This window comes from Gallus gallus, chromosome Z, assembly GCF_016699485.2.
Source record: "Gallus gallus isolate bGalGal1 chromosome Z, bGalGal1.mat.broiler.GRCg7b, whole genome shotgun sequence".
In the NCBI taxonomy this organism is placed as follows: Eukaryota; Metazoa; Chordata; class Aves; order Galliformes; family Phasianidae; genus Gallus; species Gallus gallus.
Window position 1 is genome coordinate 22,732,613 of NC_052572.1, and position 23,406 is coordinate 22,756,018.

Genomic DNA, 23,406 nt, shown 5'->3' on the forward strand with positions numbered 1-23,406 from the left:
GCATATGCATATATATGCTTGCATTTTATTAAGGATCTACACAGAAGTACTCAGTTGCCTAAAGTATGGGTTCGGTGCTATGACAACAGACTTGATGTTTCCTTTCCACAGAAACAAATAAATCTATGGAATTCCACCACAGCACATGTAGAGAAAACAACACACAGGACAGACATGCTTACATTCTACTGTCCTTGGGATTTGTATGTTAATAGTATGCACATGGTGTAGGCATCAAAGTTAACATAGCCAGCTGGATGCCAAACACACAAACATCCTCCTAGGTCCTCTACTACACGTATTGTTCAGCTGAAAGAAAACTACCACCTTGAGTCAACTATCATAAACAAGCTTTCCACCCTAGAACAGAGTGGGTATAGTATGATCTTGAAACTAATAAATATTTGGCTGCTCACTCTACAGTGTCTTCATTCCAGGCCAAATAAGCTGTATGATGACCTAAACACTGCATCTTTCCAATGGATTAAAGAAGAGAAGAACATAGGAGAATAGAGGAGAAAAAGAAGAAGTTCAACAAAGCGAAGTGCAAGATTTTGCACTGAATTGAAGTAAACTCAGACATATATAGAGGCTGCTGAGAAGGCCTTAGGGGTCCTGGTTGATGAAAAACTTAATACGAGCCACCAGTGTGTGCTTGCAGCCCAGAAGGCCAATGGTATTCTGGGTTCCATCAGAAGAGGGGTGGCCAGCAAGGACAGGGAGGTGATTGTCCCCCTCTACTCTGCTCTCATGAGGACCCTGTTGGACTACTGTATCTAACGCTGAGGCCCCCAACACAGGAAGGATGTGGAGCTGCTGGGGAGGGTCCAGAGGAGGGCCATGAAGACAATCCAAGGGCTGGAGCACCTGTCCTATGAGGACAGGCTGAAGGAGCTGGGCTTGTTCAGCCTGGAAAGAAAAAAAAAAGGCTGTGGGGAGAACACATTGCGGCCTTCCAATATTTAAAGAAACTTTGTAAACGTAAGGGGAATAACTTTTTACAAGGGCAGATACAGATAGGACAAGGGGGAATGGTTATAAATGAAAAGAAAGGAGATTTACATTAGATGTTGGGGAAGTTTTTTTTTACTGAGAGAATGGTGAGGTACTGGAACAGGTTGCCCAAAGAAGATGTGGATGTCCCATCCCTGAAGGTGTTTAAGGTCAGGTTGGATGGGGCCTTGGGCACTCTGAACTAGTACTTGATCTAGTGCTTTACAACTCTGCCTTTGGCAGGGGGCTTGGAACTTGATAATCCTTGAGATTGCTTCCAACCCAAGCCCTTCTATGGTTCATATGATTCAAAGAATGGGGGAAAAAAAGAATAAAAAAAATATAACAAAAAACCTACACAAACTGACAAAAAAAAAGTTGAAAGAACTGTTAATGTATTTTTAAAATTGAAATAGAATTAAGCAGCAAAACACAAAGTTTATGTGTGAACTGACAGGAATTCAGAAAATAGTTCTACAGGTTTATTACTCCATATGATGTACTCTCCAGTGGTTTCTTGCCTTCCCTTGTGAAATTACTTATCTCACAATAAGCAGTGAAGAAACTCATATTGAGTTAAACGACTTCCTACGTAATTCCTTAAGTCTTAAGCAAGAATTGCAAACTGCAAAATTACAAAAGTGGTCTTCCTCTAGTGACAGAAAGGGATGGGGGAAAGCTTATTTCCATCTATTCCTCAGGAACATTTTTAGACTGTATGACTTTCTTGAATTCTCAGCAGTGGTCCTCGCAGCTTCAGGTAAAGCTCTCCTGCTCCAAACAGATGTTGAATGTTTCAACATACTATAGACACAAGAAAAAGATGCTGCCCCTTGCAGTTAAATATCCCAACTTCTAATGGTCTTCAACATCAGACACTTTACAAAAGGAAAGTCCAAATCAGAGCAAAGTCTAACCACATGGTGCATCCCCTCCACAAGTCTTTTGCACATAAGAACAAGAAAAAACAATCCCTCAGTATTTGTCTCATATTTGCTTAAAAGTTCCCAAAATTTAAAAAGAAATTGTTACTTTCAAGCTTAGTCCTTTTCAACACAGGCATATTTTTCAGGAACTAGAGCTTGAGTTTATTTTAAACAGTGTCCTGCAAATTCTGTGTTTGTTTTTTTTTTTTTTTTCTCTTCTTTTTTCTTTTTAAAAGCTGATAACTGCCTCCAGAGAGTAGGTCCACTTTTTATACCAAATCACAGCACTTGGGAAATGAAGTAAAATCACTCCTTTTCAGATTTTTCTGTGTGGAAGATGATTTCTGCCAATGTTTAACATTTTTTAAGGAGGAGAACTACACAAATATAAACTTCAAAAATGGTATTTTTAACATGCAAAAACATACTTACTCTGTAAATAGTGCAAAACCATCAACACAAGACTATAGCTGCTTAAAGTACCACGGCTGGCATCATTTATGTCATGAAAACTCGCCCACTTCTTAACAACCAGTACTAATGGACGAACACGTTTCTCAACTGTAAATAAAATAAATACTTTTCAAAAAAAGTACATTCAACTAGGCAACAATTAGTCAATTTTTGCTCCTTCTTGATCAACATGATACCATTCTTGCATTCTAAGGTTACCTTTTGCAAACTTTTAACAGAAAGTACTTAACCATTCTACAACTTCTATCGACCTCATAAAAGTCACAAAAAATATTTGCATTTGAAAAGCAATCATTTGAGGAGTAAGATCTAGAGATACCTAGCCAGCTTAACTCTTGCAATGTAACTCGCAGTTAAGGCAAAACTGGATCCACCAGTCAACAAAGCAGTGTTGCGTTCTCAGTTCTCTCCAGTTTATTATATAAATTCCCTGAATTAACTTGCTGTCAGGACAGACCAAATGTAAATATTTTAAATTTACATGATATAAGCTTTGAGGGTAGGGAAAACAATTCTCATGATTGGAAGAGAATAAGATTATGTTTAAGTTTTCTTTGAAGTCCATGAAAGCAGTAATCATGCACTCAAATCCTAATTTTGTAATTTGCCTTGGTCTAAGTAGGTTTCTTTTCTACATAAATCCACATAGCATGAGGAACAAGAAAGAGGATTCAAAAGCCCTGGCTCAGTTCCAGAGCTTTGACACAATTGGCAAGACGTGGTGGAAAACAGTTCTGGGATGTCTGTCACAGCAGACAGTCCTGGGCTTTTTAGGAGGGAGAGGCAGTAAAGGTGAGGTGGGGAGGTGCTGTGTGTAACAGAGAGGCTAAGCTGGAACGCAAACTGGAACACAGGAAGTTCCATATGGACATGAGAGAAAGACTTACAGAGCACTGGAACCGGCTGCCCAGAGAGGTCATGCAGCCTCCTTCTCTGGAGATATTCAAAACCCACAAGGACACTTCCCTATGTAACCTACTCTAGGGAACCTGCTTTAGCAGTAGGTTGAAGCAGATGATCTCCAGAGATCCCTTCCACCCCCTATGATCCTGTGATTAGTCTGAAGTCTGCTGCTTATGTATGGATCCACTAAAAAATACTATGTTGCCAAGTATGAAAAGCTTAGTTTACTAGAGTCCTGTTACTTCTCATTATGAAGTCTGTTTCACAATCCTCCTCTGAAACACAAATGCCTGAGAGGAGACAACCCATATTATTTTGGGGGTGAGTATAAGAACTGAAGCAGTATTTTGTATTTTTCCAAGAAAAGGCTCTATAAGAACATACAGCTACAGCTAGCTATCAGCCACACACACTGATTAATAACTGTCAGGAAACAAAATAAAGTGAACAGTACAACAATGTGTTTGACACTGTTCCCCTTCCCCTCCCTCCTTATCTACAGAAAACTTTATATCTTGTAACAGATATGTGGGCCTTAATATGAAGAATCTTTGTTACCTTCTGAATATTATAGTATTCAATTAGAAACATACCTAGCTGACACATCGGTTTAATCCAGGCATGTCCAACCTGTGGCCTATAGACAGCCTAACGTGGCTGGCAATGCGGCCCTCCCAATGCCCCACACTATGGAAGTGACAGCTCTTCAGCACAGAGTGGCCCTAGGCATGCACCTATCGCTCAGCAACAACCAAGCCAACAGTACACTATAAACACTGTCATCTGAAACCAGAGCATGGGGTTGGCAGTGCTGACTCAAGTGATGGCAAATAATTGCATGCATTTTGATTCACTGGCTAAATACAGTGCTGTGAACTATGAAGAATACGCAGCCATGCTTTCCATTTCAATAAAGGAGTTTGAAAATAGGTTTTAAGATTGCAAAGAAAACCGATTTATGTCTGTGATACCATTTTCACTTGATGTAAATACATTACCTATGAATTTTCAAATGGAATGTATACAATTGCAATCAGATATTCAACTTCAAAATCCGATCACATTTCTTCACCTTTCCTAAGATCTCTCTTCCCAGAGGAAAAGATCCTTTGCTTCACAACCACACTTATCCATGTCATTGATTTTTGGCAGTACACACATTTGTGAACAACTGTCAAGGATCCTTCATCAAGGATGAAGTAAAGGAAGAGTTAAGTTTCAGCAAAATTCTCTGATGAACACTTTGAGGGCTCATTAAGCACTGTAACCACCTCCACTAAACCAGACTGATGTGTCAGTTTTAGAAAAACAAGATCAAATATCCCACTAATTTTGTTTTTGTTCTCTTTTCATTATTTTTAAGAAAAATATAAAAAAAATAAAATGCTTTGTTACTTATAAATGAACAATATTGTACATTTTACAAGGGCTGTTCTGAAAGTAATGCCTCTTGTCAGAAGGTTGGACACCCAGGGTTTAATCCATACATACACACAATACAAAGAGAGAAGGAAATTTGGCTTAAATCTAACTGCTGTGGCTAACTGGTAATCTTATATAGTTCCTTACTGAACTGAATTTTCATAGTCTATCAATACCAAAATATAAACTAAGAAAGCATGTTAAATTCATAGAAACAAGGAAATAAATTAAAAACTTACTGTATGCATAGGTTCTCAGAAGGAATGTATTTCTTATTCCTACAATATTATTTACATTCAAGTCAAACTCCACACAGCTGTTAGGAAAAATAAAAAGAATCAATCATGGTACAACTTACAAAGTATTTATTACCAACCAAGTGACAGAGGTGGAGAAATGCACCCTTAAGATAACTATACTTTAGAAGCCTCCCAGACAGTACAAGTTACAGATTTGATTCTTACTCCAGTTTTGTCTATGATAGTTGAATTATTTGTAGACTTCAACTGCATAATCAAATATAGCTGTCTTTATGGAGAATATATGTAGATATGTAGATACAAATGTAGAACACAGAACAATTTAACATATAATTGTTGAAATTTTAACAAATCTTTCTCCCACATAGAATTCTAACACATGATTTACCAAGGACACATTTGATGCTAGTAAGGATTCTCCAACATATTCATCCAGCAGATCACAACAGTGAACTATCATTCTACGACTTGCAAATGTCCAGTTTGCTCAAGTATTCTATGATCTAATCCTCCTCCACTAAGGGTAACACCCTTTCCGCTCCAGCCTTTCACCTTGGTGTTTGGGATCTGGGATTCTTCTAAGCTGGTCTTGCTTGTAAAGAAGGCATTCAGTACCTCAGCCTTTTCACTGTTCTGTGAAACCACACCCCCAGTCCCATTCAGCATTGGATCCACATTTTCCCTACTCTTTCCTTTGACACTGATGTACTTGTAGAAGCCATCCATATTGCCTTTGACGTATCTTGACTGACTCAATTCCATTTGGGCTTTTAAAGTGGCAAACTCCATCACTGGATGTTTTCTTTCCAGGTTACCCACCCTTGCTTCCATGCTCTGTAGGCTTTCCTTCACAATGTTAGATACTTACTATACCAGGTAAGAACTACATTGTTCCCTGTTCTAGTATACTCCTTTTGGTTACTTATTTTCATTTGTTCCTAACAAATACACAACTAATAAAAGAATATATAACACATCCACTTCACTGCAATTACTTCTCCTTTGTAAAAAAGGCCATGAAATTAGTACATAATATTGTGAATCAAACATATAACACCACACTTTGTTTAAACATAGAATACCTCTCTAGAAGAGGGCAGAAGATTGTCTTCTTGATTTAAAATATTTTCTCCTTTTCAGAAGACTATGCCATTACAAGAAACTAAATATTGTTTTAGTATTGTTTTGCATACTTTAAAAAGCTGTGGACTGGTCCTTAAGTAGCTCAATAGTTCAGCTGTTTCCACGGAAAGAAAAATTGTTTTTCACAACAGTTTACTTCCTATCATTTTTTTCCCCCCTCTTACAATGCATCTGTCAACTGGAATTCCCAGTACACAAATTGCCCATAGAAATACACAATGTCCTGCTATTAGTTCACATCACAGAAATGAATCAGCAGTCCCACCAGAAGAGTTTTGGACCGCCAAGGAAGTACTCTGCCACTGCACACTAGCTGTACAGATTCACAGTACAACAATAGCACAACATAAACAACAATAACAAAAGACTTCAATGGGCTAACTTATATAGAGAGCACACACAGACTGTTTTCCCTTGTCGAAGTCCAAGAAATGAAGCCAAACAGAGTACTTGCCTGACTTTATCCCTGAATTTCACTATTGGCACTTTTGCTCGAATCAGCTGAGGTCGCTCAATGTAACTTGCTGAAAGAGAGAAAATATTTAGTTAAGTTTCATGCAGGATGCCTAAAAAAAAAACCTCCTGGAGTCAAACTGAACAATCTATAGCAAACAGAAGCTTATTACACTTAACAAAAATATTCTCAGAACGGTGGTGCTACATTAGGTAACATTTAGCAACTGCTGTGAAAGCGCAATCTAGGAAAGAGTATAAAAATGCACTAAACATTAGAACAATAGTTTAAAAATTTTCGGCAGGAAATACTTCCAAGAAATTTGAACACAGGGAATGCCAGTCTGAAGTGCCCTCACCAAGAAGTACTTACATTATTCAGGATTTCTACTATCATTACAGATCAAAAATAAGGGAGCAAGAACACACCTATATACCATACCCCCAGATAGCTAAGCTCAGCACTACGTTACACCAAGTGGGATGTGATCAGCTGCATAGCCTTTAATTGAGTCTAATTTTCTTATGATAGAAACTACACATTGTACTGGTCAAAAATAGTAGTGTAACTGTATATTCACTGTGCACATATAATGCTTAAATTTTCACTTAAAATCTGTTTCTTTGATCAATAGAGTAAGTACCAAGAAAGACTTTTTCCGATGAATTAATCCTGAAAACAGGAAATGTGATTTGCAGCTAAGATATCACTTTCAAACAAAGATGGAGTACCTTTTGCTTTAAAGGAGATAGGACATACACTAAGTACACACCACAGGATTGCACCTCAGATTATTATCCTCAAAGTATCAACACCCAAAACCAAACACATGAACCCCTGCCAGATGAATCCAGTGCCACCAATTGCATCTTTGCACTTTGCTACCCAAAACTGCTGTATCAGTCATGTTACCTGCCATTTATCAGTTCTCCACAGTACCTCAGACCACTCTTAACGTTTGCCATAATCCTAAATACAAAATGTCCACAAGACAACAATGGAAAATAAAGAAAGAATGAGTCTGTAGTTTAAATGGCATGTGCTTGGGCAAGAATCACAGTTTGAGTCATTTCTTATGTTGCAAAATATAGGTCATTTATATTTGACCATAGTTAACTTCAGACATTTTCTACTTGTTTCTGTAAGTTAACCTCAAATTAGAACTCATAAGTGTGAAAAAGATAGGAGCAGCATAGATTAAAGGTAACCTTAAATGAAAGCTGATGTTTACTTTTTGGAAAGCAAATTTCTATCAGTTTGGATAGCTACTTTGATTGAATACTGCCAGCTCTATTGTGCTCAGGTGGTATCTTCAAGTGAAACTCTTTGGGACTTTCTGAAAGTACTTTATGGATATGCTGTTTGGACATATTTGATGAAACAATCCTCTACTTAGATCTGAATGCATATATGATCCCAAGCAACACATAGACAGACAAACACACACACACACACACACACACACACACTCCTCTACCTTCAATACATACCCAGAGAGGGAAAAGTCAATCTTACTACCTTACTATAAAGGAAGAACCTTACAGCTGGTACTGTGGTCTATCTTCACTGGACATACAATGCAGTACAACTTACACTAATGTATCTATTTCTACCTGTACCTGCTGACATCCAAATCTCTTTTCACAACTCACCAGAACTTAAAGCTATAGAATCCTGTCTTCTTTCTTTGCAAAATTTATGATAAAGACACCTGACACATAGTGTGTGGGAGACAACTGTTAGTATCTGTATGCATGCCACAGCAACTTAACTTTCCTCACTTACAGTCCTTCTCAAGAGACTGTTAGGTGTTAATGGGATTTGTTCTAGTGGAAACCCACTTCCAAACATATACTTGTTTACAAGTACCTTCCAGCACTAGGTAGGTATTTGTGTCAAGTTATTTGGCTAAGAAAAATAAAAGCAATCAAGTCCAATCTGTTTTCCAAGGGTAAAGGAGAACTGATAATGTCAAAAGGCAGCGACCTGATGCTAACACTCTTAGTGGCTCATGATGATGACACTGTTAGCAGAATCTCTGTTGTACATAAACAGTAGATTGTAGTAGACGGCGAATTCTAAAATAAATACAGATTGAATAAGCATCTTAGCATGCTATCTGATCTTGATGCTATGACCAGAAGGTATACACAAAAATCTTGTAAAGAATTCCACACAGCAACTTCAGTTTTGGGCATGTAAATGAAAGCAAGTTACAGATGCCACTTCAGCTGTAGTGAAAAAAACATAATCAATCCAGTGAAGACTAAGCTCCGTCATCATAAATAAAATAAACTATTCATGCAGAATTTCAGATTAAGCAATTTAATTCTATCTTTTCTTTTGAAGAATAAATGATTAAGTGACTGTACAAAAATATTAATTCTACACATGGTACAAGACAAAATGATCTTTGGCATCCTACACATACAGCCTGATCTCATTAGTAGCTTTATACTAATGAAAGATAAACTAGATATTCAGGCACTCTGAATGCAGATTAATGAAGTACCTAGGACCATATCATCCAGCACAGGATGAATTAATCACTCATGTCCAGAATTCACTTTTCTTGTAAAGTGACATCTTTTTGCAAAACCATATTTTAACTGAACAAATGTTTTCTTCCTCTTATATTAAGTTATATCTTACAAACTGAATGAAAATTAGACACAAGTCCTAGAGAATGACAAACCATTAACAGAACAAAACATTATAAATATAGTCTACTGTCAATTTACTCTAACTGGCATATAATGATAACATCATACAATAAACATAATAATCTCGTGTTGTATCTACTCTAAACTAAGTAAAAGATTCATGCTATTCTAAACCCATTAAATTTCACCCTCTCAATGATAGAGTAAAACAAACAGGAGTGTAGTTAGTAACATTTGGTTTTATGGCAGGAAGTTTACAGATGCTAAACACAGTTGTGAAGAATTCAACAGGGAGATGTGGCAATGTTTCTAAGTCACAGTTATTACAGCCCTCTGTTTTACCTCATATATATATATATATGAGGTATATATATTTATAAACTGTATATGAGTGAGTAAGGAGGTAAGAGGAAAAGCTTGAAGATCTTAATGCTAATTAGGTAGAAGGGTGCTCTTCTTAAGACATAATGTTATTCTTTCTACGTCATGTTTGGAAAATAAGAAAGATTTATGTCCCTACCATTAAATACCTTATATTCTCACCTACTTGCAAAATCCTTCAAGGTCACTGATTTGAGCTCAAGTTCCCTACTAGACAGCTGCTATGAGGATTATGTTCTGAAATCCTATTCTCTATTCTGACCACTACTGCATTTCTTTATACAACTAAGAGAAAAACTCTTTATAATTAATTCAGGCAGTATACATCAATGAACATACTACAGCTAAACTGCTGTTAAAATAAATCCTGCCTAGACTGAATTAATCTAAAGAGAGTAATAAAACTGAGGTTTAATTCTTGCTGGTTTGTATTATATTCTTCATCAATACACCTAACAGTTATCAGCCTGAATTCACTTTTCGCATTTGTAAAAGACAGTTCTGCACGTGAGCCGGTGTTGTAGAAATATACACATGCAGGTATCTGAACAAATATATCTATAATAAATCCATATAGATCTTTGAAAGAAGATGTAAGGATTGCAGTAATATATCCCTCTACTCTATCTGAAACACAATACCTACCTCTGAGACCAACACGTCACATAAAATACTGAATAAATATCAGAAGCCTCCTCCTGCTTGACTATGCAACTTGACAATTCAAAAAAGAACACATCTTTATTTCAGTCAGTGTTCTAAGTGCAGTGACAACACAGCCTTTAAATCTGATGGCCTTGAGTTTCTTGCTCATATTTATTAACTTTTGCAAACCTAAAATGAAATAAGCTGGAGTTTACATGAATGCTGAATCCAACTAGGGAACTCCTTGAGTGGAACACTCATCTAAAAATCTGAGTTAATAACATAAAGAGTAAAAGAGACGGCACAAAGTTCTGAAGATCGTCTATATAAAAGAGAGGTGAGAAGCTGAGAAAAGGATTGACATAAGCTGTACAGTGATGTAAGAACAGTTTCACACACTTATTTTAGCTTTCATTTTTAAGTGTACAAAAACATCACAGTCCAGGAAAAAAGAGAATGATGAGAGGTACAGCTAGAAAAAAATCCCAAGTTTCTATTCTATGGTAATGTAGTAAAAGACTAAAAAAAGCTTACAATACTACCTATTTCACAAATGCTGCCTCACAAAAAAAAAAACAAAACCAAAACAAAATCCACCAAAAAACTTCTTTTTAGCCCTTTAACCCTTTCACAAAGCCAGACTAAGAACTTAGTTTTAAGAGGCACATTTCCTCTATTTCTATGCAAGTAAAGCCTGAATCCACAAACCTATAGGAGTGCCCACAAGACACCACAGAAGCGTACTGCTAATATTGCTTTCCTAGAGGTGAAGAGAATGCATATGAATCTATTAGCTTCTGAGGGCTAGCCTGGGGAAAGTAAACAAAATAACCATCCCATTCCAAATCACACAAGCTATTCTTAAATTGCGGATGAGAATCGTATTTGTTTAAATAAGCTTTCAACAGAGTAACTGGAAAACCTCCTTGTAATGAACTTCAGCACAATTGAAAAGAAGTTTGTAAATGAATTAAATACAAATGAAAAGGAGTTATACAGAAAAGCATTTTTATTTTGAGTCACATGAACACTTCTGAATAACCTTATCCTACCAGCTCCATCTACATGACACAAGGATAGATGGCTAGATAGATGAATTTATGTCCACAATGGTGTTAAAATTATGAGATGATCTAAGAGGTCTACATACCACAGCTTACAGAATTAGACAGGAGCAGTAGTATCAGAGGCATTTTGTCTAGCCTCATCTTCCAAAGAGCAGTTGGATTAAATGAAGTTTACCAAAAGCACATGCAATATAACAGAGAACTAGGAAACCATTCATGGAGGGTAATAGCAGAAGAACAACTTTCAGGGACTGTTGTCCCATGACAGGGATGTCTTTCTGTTAGTAGTACACCCTGGAAAACAAACTTATTTTTCTCTAAAACTCTCTCAAACACCTCTTGAAGAAAAAAAAAAAAAGACAGTGCAACAGTAATTATTTAAATGCTCCCTTTCTGGTCTCTGAAAACAAACTAATTTATCACTGTATTTCTCAGCAATGGAAATTACTTGTATTACTTGCAAGTGTACCAGACTAAGCTCAGGACTACTTAAACAACTATCAGTACAGAACAGCAGAAGTAAGTCATTAAATATCAGATACCTATGCTAAGACAAACACATCTGCTCTTCAAGTAAGCTTCTGAAGGACAGGTTGAAAGATCACAGAATCACAAAATGTCAGGGATTGGAATGGACCTTGAAAGATCCATCCCCCTGCCGGAGCAGGAACACCTAGATCAGGTCACACAGGAATGCCTCCAGGTGGGTTCTGAATGTCTCCAGAGAAGAAAACCCCACAACCTCTCTGGGCAGCCCATTCCTGTGTTCTGTTACCCTCACCGTGAAGAAGTCTTTTCATGTTTACGTGGAAACTCCTACATTCCAGTTTGCACCCACTGCCCCTCGTACTGTTGTTGGATGTCCCTGACAAGAGCCTGGATCCATCCTCCTGACACTCTTTACATACTTAAAAACGTTAATGAGGTCATCTCTCTCTCTTCTCCAAGCTACAGAGATCCAGCTCCCTCAGCCTCTCCTCATAAGAGATACTCCACTCCTTTAATCATCTTTATGGCTCTGTGCTGGACTCTCTCAAGCAGTTCCCTGTCCTTCTTGAACTGAGGGGCCCCAAACTAGACACAGTACTCCAGATGCGGTCTCACCAGGGCAGAGTGGAGGGGGAGGAGAACCCCTCTCAACCTACTAACCACACCACTTCTAATACACCCCAGGATGCCACTGGCCTTCTTGGCCACATATGCACATCTGCCTGTACAGAAATTCTGAAGTCTGCACAGAAATTTATAGTTCCTGTTGCCATTGCAGGAGTAAAGAGTGTCATCAAAGACTGTATCACAAGACTGAGAACTGGGGGACAGTCACTGATAATAGTAAATGGTGTGATTTTTAATAATTCAAGTAATGGTATAAAAACCTAGAATCATAGAATCATTAATTTTGGAAAAGACCTCTAAGATCATCTAGTCCAACCATCCACCCACCACCAATACTGCCCACTAAACCATGTTCCTTAGTACAACATCTGCATGTTTCCTGAACACCTCCACAGATGGTGACTCAAGGACCTCCCTGGGCAGCCTGTTCCAGCACCTGACCACTTTTTCAGGAAGTTTTTCCTAATACCCAGCCTGCACCTCTTCTGGCTCAACCTAAAGCCATCCCCTTTCCTGTCACTAGTTACATGGGAGAAGAGGCTGACCTCCACCTCACTGCAACCTCCTTTCAGGGAGTTGTAGGGAGCGATAAGGTATCCCCTGAGACTCCTGCAGACTGCACAATTCCAGCTCTACCCATATGGCTTATGCTCCAGACCCCCCACAGCTCTGTTGCCCTTCTCTGAACATGCTCCAGGGCCTCCATGTCTTTCTTGTAATGAAGGACCCAAAACCAAACACAGTACTCGAAGTGCAGCCTTAGCACAGCTGAATGAATTCAGAGGGAGGATCACCTGCCTGTGCCTCCTGGCTGTGTTATTTCTGAAACAAGACAGGATGCCACTGGCTTTCTTGGCCACCTGAGCACACTGCTGCCTCACGTTGAGCCAAGTGTTGACTAACATCCCTAGGTCCTTTTCCTCTGCACAGTCTTACAGTCACTCTGCTCCAACTCTGTAGTGTTGCAAAACCTCTTTGAAGCGGGAGGAATTTACTTTTAGGTCAAGAACTATTCCTCCTATACATCTTGGTACTGTCAACACTGAAATTTTCCTCACTAGGCACCCTACTTAACTATCTCACAGGTATCAAAGCTGAAAAGAAAAAACAACTAAACAAACTTCTACGCAGTCTTCTGTGAGTGACAGCTTACTTTATAAATTCTTAAAGTACTGTCCACAGAAATGCAATGCATTCTAGAAGAGTATTAGTCCAGTAACAGGTTTCTGAAAAGGAAAACCACTTCCCTCACATCTCCCTTTCCACTCCTAGTTGCACTTCTTAATTCAAAAATCATCTGAGATCCTGCCCATACTTGAAGCCTACTAGTTTGGAGAGCAACATTTAGGCTCTATTTACTATCTATCAGTGCCATCTCACACTATCCATAACGTTATTAAGTATTTTTAACTTCAAATAATACTGTGATTAGAAGCTTGACAACAGAAAAGCAATTGAAGTAGTTATAACCATGCATCAAAACTTCCAAAAATGCCAATAGTCTTACCACCTCACTGTAGTCTGGAACTTACAAAGTTTAGTACTGAAGAGTTTTTGGACTAAGCTGAGTATATGCCTTGCTTCAGTCTTCTGATTTACCTGAAATATAATAGTAAAGTTAAAGAAGAACATTGTTGTCTCTAATTTAAATTCCTTACCCTTATGAGATAAGCACATTTTACTTTTCTAATTAAGAAAAAATAAACACCACAGAAAACATCTACCAATTCACACAGTAAGACACAAACACATATACCAACACATTCATCATCACATATTTAGTGCAGTAAAAGTCAGACAAAACATACCCAATTTATATCCAATATGCTAAGTAACTATTATTAGTAACACTTAGATATAGAACATGAAGGGGAACCAACCCTACTCATATAAAAATGTAATTTGTTTCCTTTCTTTTCATTTATGCTCCAGTTCCTTCAACACAATGCTCTATTTAAGTGGGGTTTTTTTTTGTTCAATCAACTCTCTCAACAAAAATTTTACTTTTACAAAACTTCTTGCTATTTCTCATACCAAGATCCACCTCATGCCTGCTCAGTGAAATAGGTGACTAAGAATCTAAATAATAAATGACAGTTTCACTCTTAAAAGTAGTTCCTGCATCTAAAATTAAATAAGAGTTCTTTAGACAACCTTCTTAATAATATTAGGCAACCTACTTCAGTTTTGCTGTGCTCTGTCCATTTGTGAAATGAAGACAAAGATCATTTTCAGAACACTTTGTTGGGTTAAAGAGTTTATAAGGCTAACTTAGTATGTGCAATGTTACGAGACCCACAAATCACAGCTATAATCAGCACAAAAAGATGTTATCAAATCAAAAGAGTATTGATATTTTTCTCTCATTTTAGAAGCCAACCTTATAAAAGCACATGTTTTTTTAAATGTTACTGAATAAAAAGTGTTTATGTTGTTAGAGAGTGCACCTAACAAACATATGTATATATATATGCTTGATACATACAAACAAATATATATTTAATTACTTACTGGTTCTTCTTTAATCACCAGGCATAAATCCCCATCACTTGTACGAGTGCCAAATCCATTCAGAGAGGACCCAACCAAAAAGAGCCTGCTACCTGTAAACAAAGCACCACAGAATAAAACCTGATGTGACACATCATAGCTCAGAGTAAGGAAGAATTGTGAATATCAACAACATTCAAACAAATATTAAGTAATGAAATTCAAAACATACATGGAAAAATTCGCTGAATTTCCCTCTGGAGTTCTGATCTGCAGAGCTCTTTTCTATTCAAATCACACGTCTGCTGTTGGCACGCTTGAAACAACTCCAAAACCTGCTGACTTAACTTGACACACATTCAGAAAGTAAAGATAAAGGAAGTGAACGTTCTTTCTTCTTGCAATTATAAGAAAAACAGAAAACTGCATTTAAGAAATACGAGTCAGTACTGTTTCACATGACCTGTTCCATCACCTTAATTCACTTAAATTCATCCTGAAAACCTGCCCTGAAGAAATTGCTGTTATTTTTATTTATGTATTTTAATTGTTCAATCAGTATCTTCAGCCTGTCAGGGAAAAGCAGTAAAAGACCAGGAATATCTTCTGCTGATTTAAACATCAACTGTTTGCCTACAAGTAACTAGGACAAAAGGAAGTATTAAAACTGACGTAGGTTGGCATCATTATTTTGCACAATGCAAACTATTAAAGAAGTAATCAGATCTCTGGTGAAAACAGATACTAACTGATCCTCTTCAATGACACCACCATTATATGCTATAATAAGCAGACATAAATATGAAAATAAATCTTTTGCCATGTTGGTGCAGATAAAACATTAACACTGACTAAACGCAAGCTTTTTTTTAATTATTAAGAAAGAACAAATGAGCTTCTCTGATGTCACTAGATGATTCTATAAGAATTCTCCCTACTCCTATAGCCTGTGATTAATGGACTCTACCTCCAACTTCTGCTGCTTCTAGAGCTGACATGTAGATTTCCTCAACCAATGTTAAAAGCAAACAGCTTAAGCAAACAATATATGGATTCCTGAAAAATGTTTCAAATGCCTAGGATCGCAGTGGCAGCTACAGGTTTTTTATACGTCTTCTGAGGACAGTTCAGCAGTAGAGACACTGTGACAATGTTAAAGAATCATTCTGAAATTTTTTTGGCCTACCTCAGCAACCTTGTACCCTGCGTACGCAGAAGGCAAATATCAAACATGATCACAGAAAGACAATACCTTATCTTTGGCCACAGGAAGTGTTGTTTCTGTAACATCTGGAAATGAAACATCTTGCAATCGAGGAACACATATACTTAAATCTGGTACATAACACACATTGAAGAGTGGAGATGATCCTGAAAATAAACATGCACTTTCTTCTGGTGAAGGCACTGCTTGGCTAACTACAGTTGTTTCACGGCGAGGTGAACGATATCGCTGCCGTTTGACATCATATGGAACACTTTGTTCACTTAGTCTCCTAAAGAAAAAAAAGGAAAGGAAAATTTTGCAAGCTTTTTTGCAAGCTTCAACCTATGATTAAAGAGTAGTAGTTACTGAAAAGAACAAACACTAATGATTGATTACATGACTGTTTTACTACAGTGAAGTCTTTTACAGAGTAGATGGCATGTCCATTCTAAACATCAGGTGAAATTAACCTGAAATGAGAGGACAGAACACAAAACTGCAGAAGCGCAGCTTCCATTTAAATGAATTGACACTACCACTTAGCAAAACTACTTATACTAATCAGTTGAAACTAAACGGCAAGCTTATTTAGGCAGGTCAGCTTGGAAAGATGAATGTTGGTCATACTATTTTTGTGACCACCTACTTTTTATTTTTTGTAATATACATTTAAAAGAAATTTGGACTCAATCTGTATAACAGAAGTATAATAAGGAAATTTTGTGCATCCTGAATACTCAGAGATGAGTAAAATCAGTAGTGGGGACAAAAATAAAATAAAATAAAATAAAATAAATCAACAAAACAGCTAACCAAAATGTAGCATTTGTCAGTCCAAGCTTAGATTACACAGGCAGTAAACTAGATCATCCAGGCAAAAAAAAGAACCACTATTTTTTTGACAAATCAAACTAGTGATACTAGTTAGCCGTATAGGTCATAAACCTAACATTTCATTTCCAAACACAAACTCTTGTATTTCCCTCGTAATTCATCTGTCACAGGAGTTTATCTGTCTTTAAGAGACACAGTGATCTGAAGGTCCCTTTGTGTCTGAATTTTTATGTAGAATAAATTGTACTGAAAGTTGATCAAGATTTGAATACAGTGATCTACCCACAAAAAAGTTGATAGAGATTACTATGATCTACCCACGAAAAAGTAAATACAAGGACTTTCAACTTTTATGTATCTAGTAATGCATATAAGCTAACTAGCACAACAGTGTTCACATATTAAGTAAAAAGCCAACATGAAATCAAACGTGCTCGTATGCGTCCATGAATTAAGAATTAATGAAACTGGAATTATTTCTTGCTGTCAGAAAAGCTGTCAGCAATACAGTCTAGGGACCAGGACAGATAGTACTATCAATGAAATACAAAATTCTACCGAAGAGATCTCAAAATATCACTTCAGTTTTCAAATGTGAGAGAAGTTCCGGTAACAATCCCTACCCTTAGTTTTAAAGGAACACACAGTGTAATGTTAAATCCAAACATGAGACTGTTTCAACAGAAATAGCTTAAGAAGTGTCGACTTGACATCTAAGGATTAACTACTTGGCTGCAAATCTTTTAATACGGCACAGCTTTTCAAGAGGAAAAAATGCATGAGTGCAGCAGCATGAAACCAGGAACATCTTTAGTTCATGCGATGTCTATATGCTCAATTACAGTTAAACACCATATTTTCATTCATAATTCCTTTCTGTTAAAAACCTGGTTGAGAAACTGCATATAAGAAATAAATATGAAGAAAGATTACAAAATTTGCTCTGTATCAGATGATTCACAAAATTATTAAGAAGTGTGCTAACAGATATTGACTACTATTTCAGAACTCCTAAGGAAGATAAGTAACTTTTTTCTAAGATGCCAGGAGAAAACCACGCTCAGATCTGAAATTCCTTGTCCTGTTGCAGCTGAAGAAACAAAATTACCTACATTTGTTTTTTGAGAAGTAGGCAAATAGTTTCCATGCAAATTCTTTCCTCATAAAAAAAACCCACAAAACTTAAATACGAAGTGCTAAATTCAGGCATATGTAAAAAAAAAAAACCAACACTGCATAATTAGGAAAAACGGAAGAAACATTTACTGTTCCCACAAAAACTGCACAGTATTAAGTTGCAAATGTATAGAGGAGAACACTCATTGACACAAATGTGCCCAGAGTCAAGCATAGAAAGAATATGCTATCAAGGTATTAGAGCTATCAAGGTATTAGAAGGAAATGGACGAGTCACAGTTCCATAAGGCCACAACTGCTGGAAAGAACACTACATGTACCAAGCCACTCACAAGGATTAAAATTCTCAATAGCATATACAAGAATGTTTTGAAGATCCATGACATGGAGGAGAGGGGATGGGAGGGGAGAAAATCATCAGTTTTGTTCAGTATTCACAAGTTTTCTAACTAAATTCAACTTGCACAAAAAAAGATAATATTGGACAAACTTTGTCACATGTTCAGTACAACCAGAATTAATTGCACACCCACCCGCTTCCCCATCCATCTTACTTTTTTCCTCGGAATGTCGGGGAAGGAACAGACGCGTTCACTGGACTGCCATTTCCATAAGTCAACGGCTGCGGTGTACCACCTAGTGTAGCTACAAGGTTCCCACTCAATGACGCCCTGGAAAGACTATCGTCTGTAACTGTTATTCATATGACCAAAATGCCTTTTTATAAATTGCTTATTTTGCTTTGTATTAGTAGATGATGCAATGGCATCTGACACAGTATGCACAACATGGCAGAGCACTAAAACTTGCAAATCACTGCAAGAAATTATACAGCTGCGTTTTACGCATGACACACTCTGATTTTGTAAGTCTAATGAAGTTTAATGTTAAAAACACTAAAAAGTATCCCCCCCAAACAGAAATACTTCTTTCAAAAGGCAGTTAACCATACTCATCAGTTCAATCTCCAGTAACAAATTTTACTGTACTTACATTGCATTCTGAAAGTTAATCTGAGCATTAATAATTTGCTGGTGAGAGAGAACAGGTCGTATATTCAAAGGAACCTTATTGAGGAAATTATTCTGTTGTTGATGTTTAGGAGGAAAGGGTGGACGACCCAAGTTGGAGGAGTTTGGGAACATGCTCCTTTTTGCTTGAGGTGAACATGTATCCTTTTACCTTCAATAAAAGCAAATAAGCAAATGAAAATAGGCAACAAATAAATAAGTTACTTTTTAAACTTCTGGGTTTAAAAATCTGCATAATTTAGAACATTTTTCTATGTACTGCTTAAGAAAATTGTGATTGCAGACTAGCTGCATGTCCACTCAGGACAAGATGGAAAATAAAAATATTATATTTTCCAAGTTTCACAATTACTATTTAGTTATTTATTTTTAAAATTGTATTTTTATTTGCTCCCCTCCACTTTAATTTTAGAAAAAAATCCATGAAATATAATCTAAGATTTTTCATCTCAAGGAAAAATAATGTATTTGAATGGAAAGTGTTTTATAATGCAATTACTCAAAAACAATGTTTATAATATACTCCATCATAAGAACATGAAGATGCTGCTGATCATCAAGCATAAGCAAAATTAGTTTTTTTCAATGACATTCAAAGAAGCTGTCAAACAATAACAGCAATTGGAAAGTTATCTACTAATATACAATCTACTAATACATAGCATTGCTTTATACACGTTTGTACAATGGATTCCACAATAGTAAAGTTAAATTTTTCTTTTAAATTTAAAATTGATTCTGGCACATGACTGCTATTTGGTCTTCTACAACTGTATGGATTATGTGTTAACAGAACTACTGGATGAAAATCTTTGTCTGTACAACACGTTAAACTGCTGATGATTTGCAAATCCTCTGTATTGCACTGTAAGTTCAATTTGTACGATGGAAACAGAAATCCAGAATTTACAAGTCAAGACCACATTAGAAGATTTTAAAGTACCAATTATCAATACTCTATACCTTTCTCAGCTACAGTGAAAACCTGGTATAATTTTGAGGTTTCTTCAATTATTGGTTGTTTCTTTATTTTTTTTCCTTGGAGCTCATATAAGAACCTTGCAAGCAATCAGGATGTCTCACTAACCAACACAGTTGCTCATGATTACTCTTAACACTTTGCATAAAAATATCGACCTAGTTATTACAACACAGGGATTCAAACTTAAGAGGAAGAAGTCTGTTAAACATTTAAACATTCAGAAAACAGAAGAGTAATGGCAGCGTTTCCCTAATTACCGTACCAAAATCTTTCATCAAACCAATACATAGTAATGCAACTGGAAGAAGTGTTACACAGTAGTCTGTTTGGAATAAAATACCACTTCCAGGTTCTCTTGATTATCAAACTAATCACATACATATTACTGTATTAACAGTCACATTAGTAGCTATTCTGCCACACTATGAAATCAAATCAGTTATTTCTAGCTTTACTGTACTAAGGTGTCACATTTGCCACAGTCCTGATTTCATCTTTCACCTACCACTGCAAAATGCCTTTGTGTTCTGGCCTCCTCAGGCAGCTCTGGCAGATGGTGCAAGCAGCATTAGCACAGAACCTATGCAAAAGAATTGCAAGGAGTTTATTTGCACACAGTTCCTGCGATGAAAGCCCACCTGCCCTTCTTTCCCTCTCCCACTGCTCCATTACCTGACATTTGTATGTAGTATGAATAACACTTAAGCACGGCCTCAAACCCATGGAACAGTACAAGCAAAACACACACAAACTTGCATTAAGAAAGGAAGCAGACTGAGGAAGACTACAGTGAGAAATGCATGATTTGTTAATGGAGGGACTTAATCTTCACAGACGCAAGTCCCTTAAACACTCCCATCTCCACAGACAGCAGCTTAACAACAGTTAGCACCCACACCTCTCTCTGATCACCTCAGGTGCTCCTAGGGCACTAAATATGCTGTACAGAAGGATGTGATGGATATATTTCATCAGTAACATAGCAGAACTGCGCATCAGAACTGAGGATTTAGCTGTTAAAACAACGGGTTTTCAATCTTTAAGACTGCAAATACCAGAGGGGGAAGCGGCAGAGAGAGAAGGGGAAACGACAGAGTGAGGAGGAAACCAAAAGCAGCGCAGCAATTTCCCTAACTCGAAACCCGACAGCACGCAGCACCACCGCTGCCTCGCAGGAGCTGTGACTGCACTTATGTGGCTCCCACGACTGCACCTTGACTGAGATCGCGGGGTGCTCCAGGAGCACTGCAGCTCAGACTCACTCCTCAAAGGGGCACTTCCGTCAGACGAGCGCGTGCTTCTGTGGGAGGTAAACAAGGAACTGCTAACACCCCTCCCAGCGAGCGAGCACGAAGGCCCGGCCGCGAGGCCCTCTCGCCGCCCGCCCCACTATAGCGCCGCGCCGCCCGGCCCAGGTCCGGCTCCGCCACGACACGAGCCTCGCCGGCACACTCACGTCGGGCTCGGGCACAGAACTCTACACCGTAGCACCCACCTGGATCGTGCTTCGCCGGCGGCCGAGTGCGGCACAACCGGAAACAGGCAGTCAGTCCTGCTCGCCGGGCGCAGGCCCTCACCCGGATCCAGACCGGGCGGCAGGAAGAGCCCGTGCCGCCGGCCTCCGCGCCCGGCGCATGCGCCGCCGCCAAGGACGGGCAGCCAGTAGCGGAGGTGCCCGCGGGCGCGGCGGAGCGAGGCGGGGCGGCGTCGCCGTCGGGTTGTGGCTGGGCCGCGGGTGGGAGCGGCGGCAGCTTCTCCGCCTGCCTGTAAAAAAAGCGGAGCGAACTTCTTCCTCACGCTGCGCGTTCTATGCCCGCAGCTGTCACTATAGGCCGGGCTCGTCCGCCCCGCGGCCCAGAACAGCTGGCGGTGCCGCCCGCGCCCCGTGCTGCCGCGTCATCATGGCGGCCGCTCTGCCCCGGGGCCGCGCAGAGCGGGGTGCTGACAGTGTGGCTCCGTGCTTAACTGGCAAGGAAGTCCTGCCCGTTTTCAGAGATTACAGTCTGTGAAGGCAGACATGCTGACGAATTCGATGCGTTTCAAGGAATGCTTCGTAAAGACAAAATAGCAGAACTGAAAAGTGTCAGCTCAGCAATTTTTTTTTTTTTAAGTTGAATCTCAAATGGATTCTGTTATAGAGGCTCGTTACGTGATAGCAGATGTGGCTGCAGGAAAATCGAAACCATTTCCTGCTGGTGGGTTTGTTAAGCAATGTACGGAAAGCACAGCAGATAGAACGTGTCCTGATTGGAGAGAAGATTTTTCTAAAATCATTTTGTCTAAAACCAGTCTACAGCCAGGTGAGCTGGAGGAATGGGAACATCTATTGAAAAAGTCTGGGAGAGTGAAGCTGCTAATTTCAGGTCTTAGGCTTTGGTGATAAAGTACTGATCCTACAGATAAGGCTCAACTTGACATTTACATTCCAAGTATTGAATGTAATGTCACCCATGAAATGGTTTCTTGGGTGACATTGAAAGACACAAATCTCTTTCTTTGTAGGAAGCAGTAAAAAAAAAAAAACCCAAAACATTAAAGCAATTTTCTGTAACCTTTGTCAACATATGTGGTGTAGCTGCTCGATAGTTCCCCAGTGATGGTTGGTAAAGAGGAACTTAATAGAAGATGACGCAGTTAGCACTAACAACTTACGTTTGATGAAATATCACCGTGTCAAGAAAATTTATGTGCAAAAGCTTTAAGAATGCATAATGTCATGCAGGTAGTCATCAAACTCTGGATTTCATAAAGTCCAAGGGGCTGAATCATCACCAATTCCAGGAGTTCCTTAAAAGTATGACTGCTGATTATGGGGTCAGCATTTACTTTTCTGAAGGAAGGTGGTTAAGTCTGTGTAAAAAGCTAAAAATTGAGGCTTTGTGATTTGCAAAGTGAAATCAAGCCCTTTTATGGAATCAAAAGGAAAACTTGTGCCTGAATGTGAAGATTAAAAGTGGCTCATAGACCAATCATTTAGACGAGTTAAACATACATCTTCAAGGTGAAGATCACCTTGACTGTGTTATGTTTCAGGCAATAACAGCATTTGAAATGAAACTTAAATTGTGGCAAGCTCAAATTATGGCAAATAATTTCATGCATTTTGGTACACTGACTTAAACACAGTCCTGTGAACAGTGAAAAATATGCAGCTGTGCACTACATTTTGATACATTTGAGAGCAGGTTTCAAGATTTCCAAAAAAGTCCCCCCCCCCCTTTTTTTTAATATATATTTGCGACTCCATTTTCAGTTGACATAAATACATTACTTGCAAA

General features: G+C 38.3%; 1 protein-coding gene across 3 annotated transcripts in view; it reads right to left on the reverse strand.

The window, feature by feature from the left end:
- PAPD4 (poly(A) RNA polymerase D4, non-canonical) overlaps positions 1-21,713 on the reverse strand; it is a 38,451-nt gene extending 16,738 nt beyond the window's left edge. The window contains exons 1-12 of one of the 3 annotated variants that reach the window (XM_015277629.4): positions 21,624-21,713; positions 21,391-21,428; positions 20,634-20,708; positions 19,109-19,297; positions 18,670-18,795; positions 16,190-16,433; positions 15,170-15,284; positions 14,959-15,050; positions 13,980-14,046; positions 6,576-6,645; positions 4,958-5,034; positions 2,352-2,480 (exon numbers count right to left, since the gene is read on the reverse strand). In XM_015277629.4, the coding sequence (XP_015133115.1) occupies positions 2,352-2,480; positions 4,958-5,034; positions 6,576-6,645; positions 13,980-14,046; positions 14,959-15,050; positions 15,170-15,284; positions 16,190-16,433; positions 18,670-18,795; positions 19,109-19,260 (1,072 nt within the window). In that variant the 5' untranslated portion in view covers positions 19,261-19,297; positions 20,634-20,708; positions 21,391-21,428; positions 21,624-21,713. Of the gene's footprint in view, positions 1-2,351; positions 2,481-4,957; positions 5,035-6,575; positions 6,646-13,979; positions 14,047-14,958; positions 15,051-15,169; positions 15,285-16,189; positions 16,434-18,669; positions 18,796-19,108; positions 19,298-20,633; positions 20,709-21,341; positions 21,429-21,623 lie in introns of all 3 variants that reach the window. The other 2 variants (XM_015277628.4, XM_003642953.6) reach the window with 2 other exon arrangements.
- Between the last annotated feature and the right edge of the window lie 1,693 nt (positions 21,714-23,406).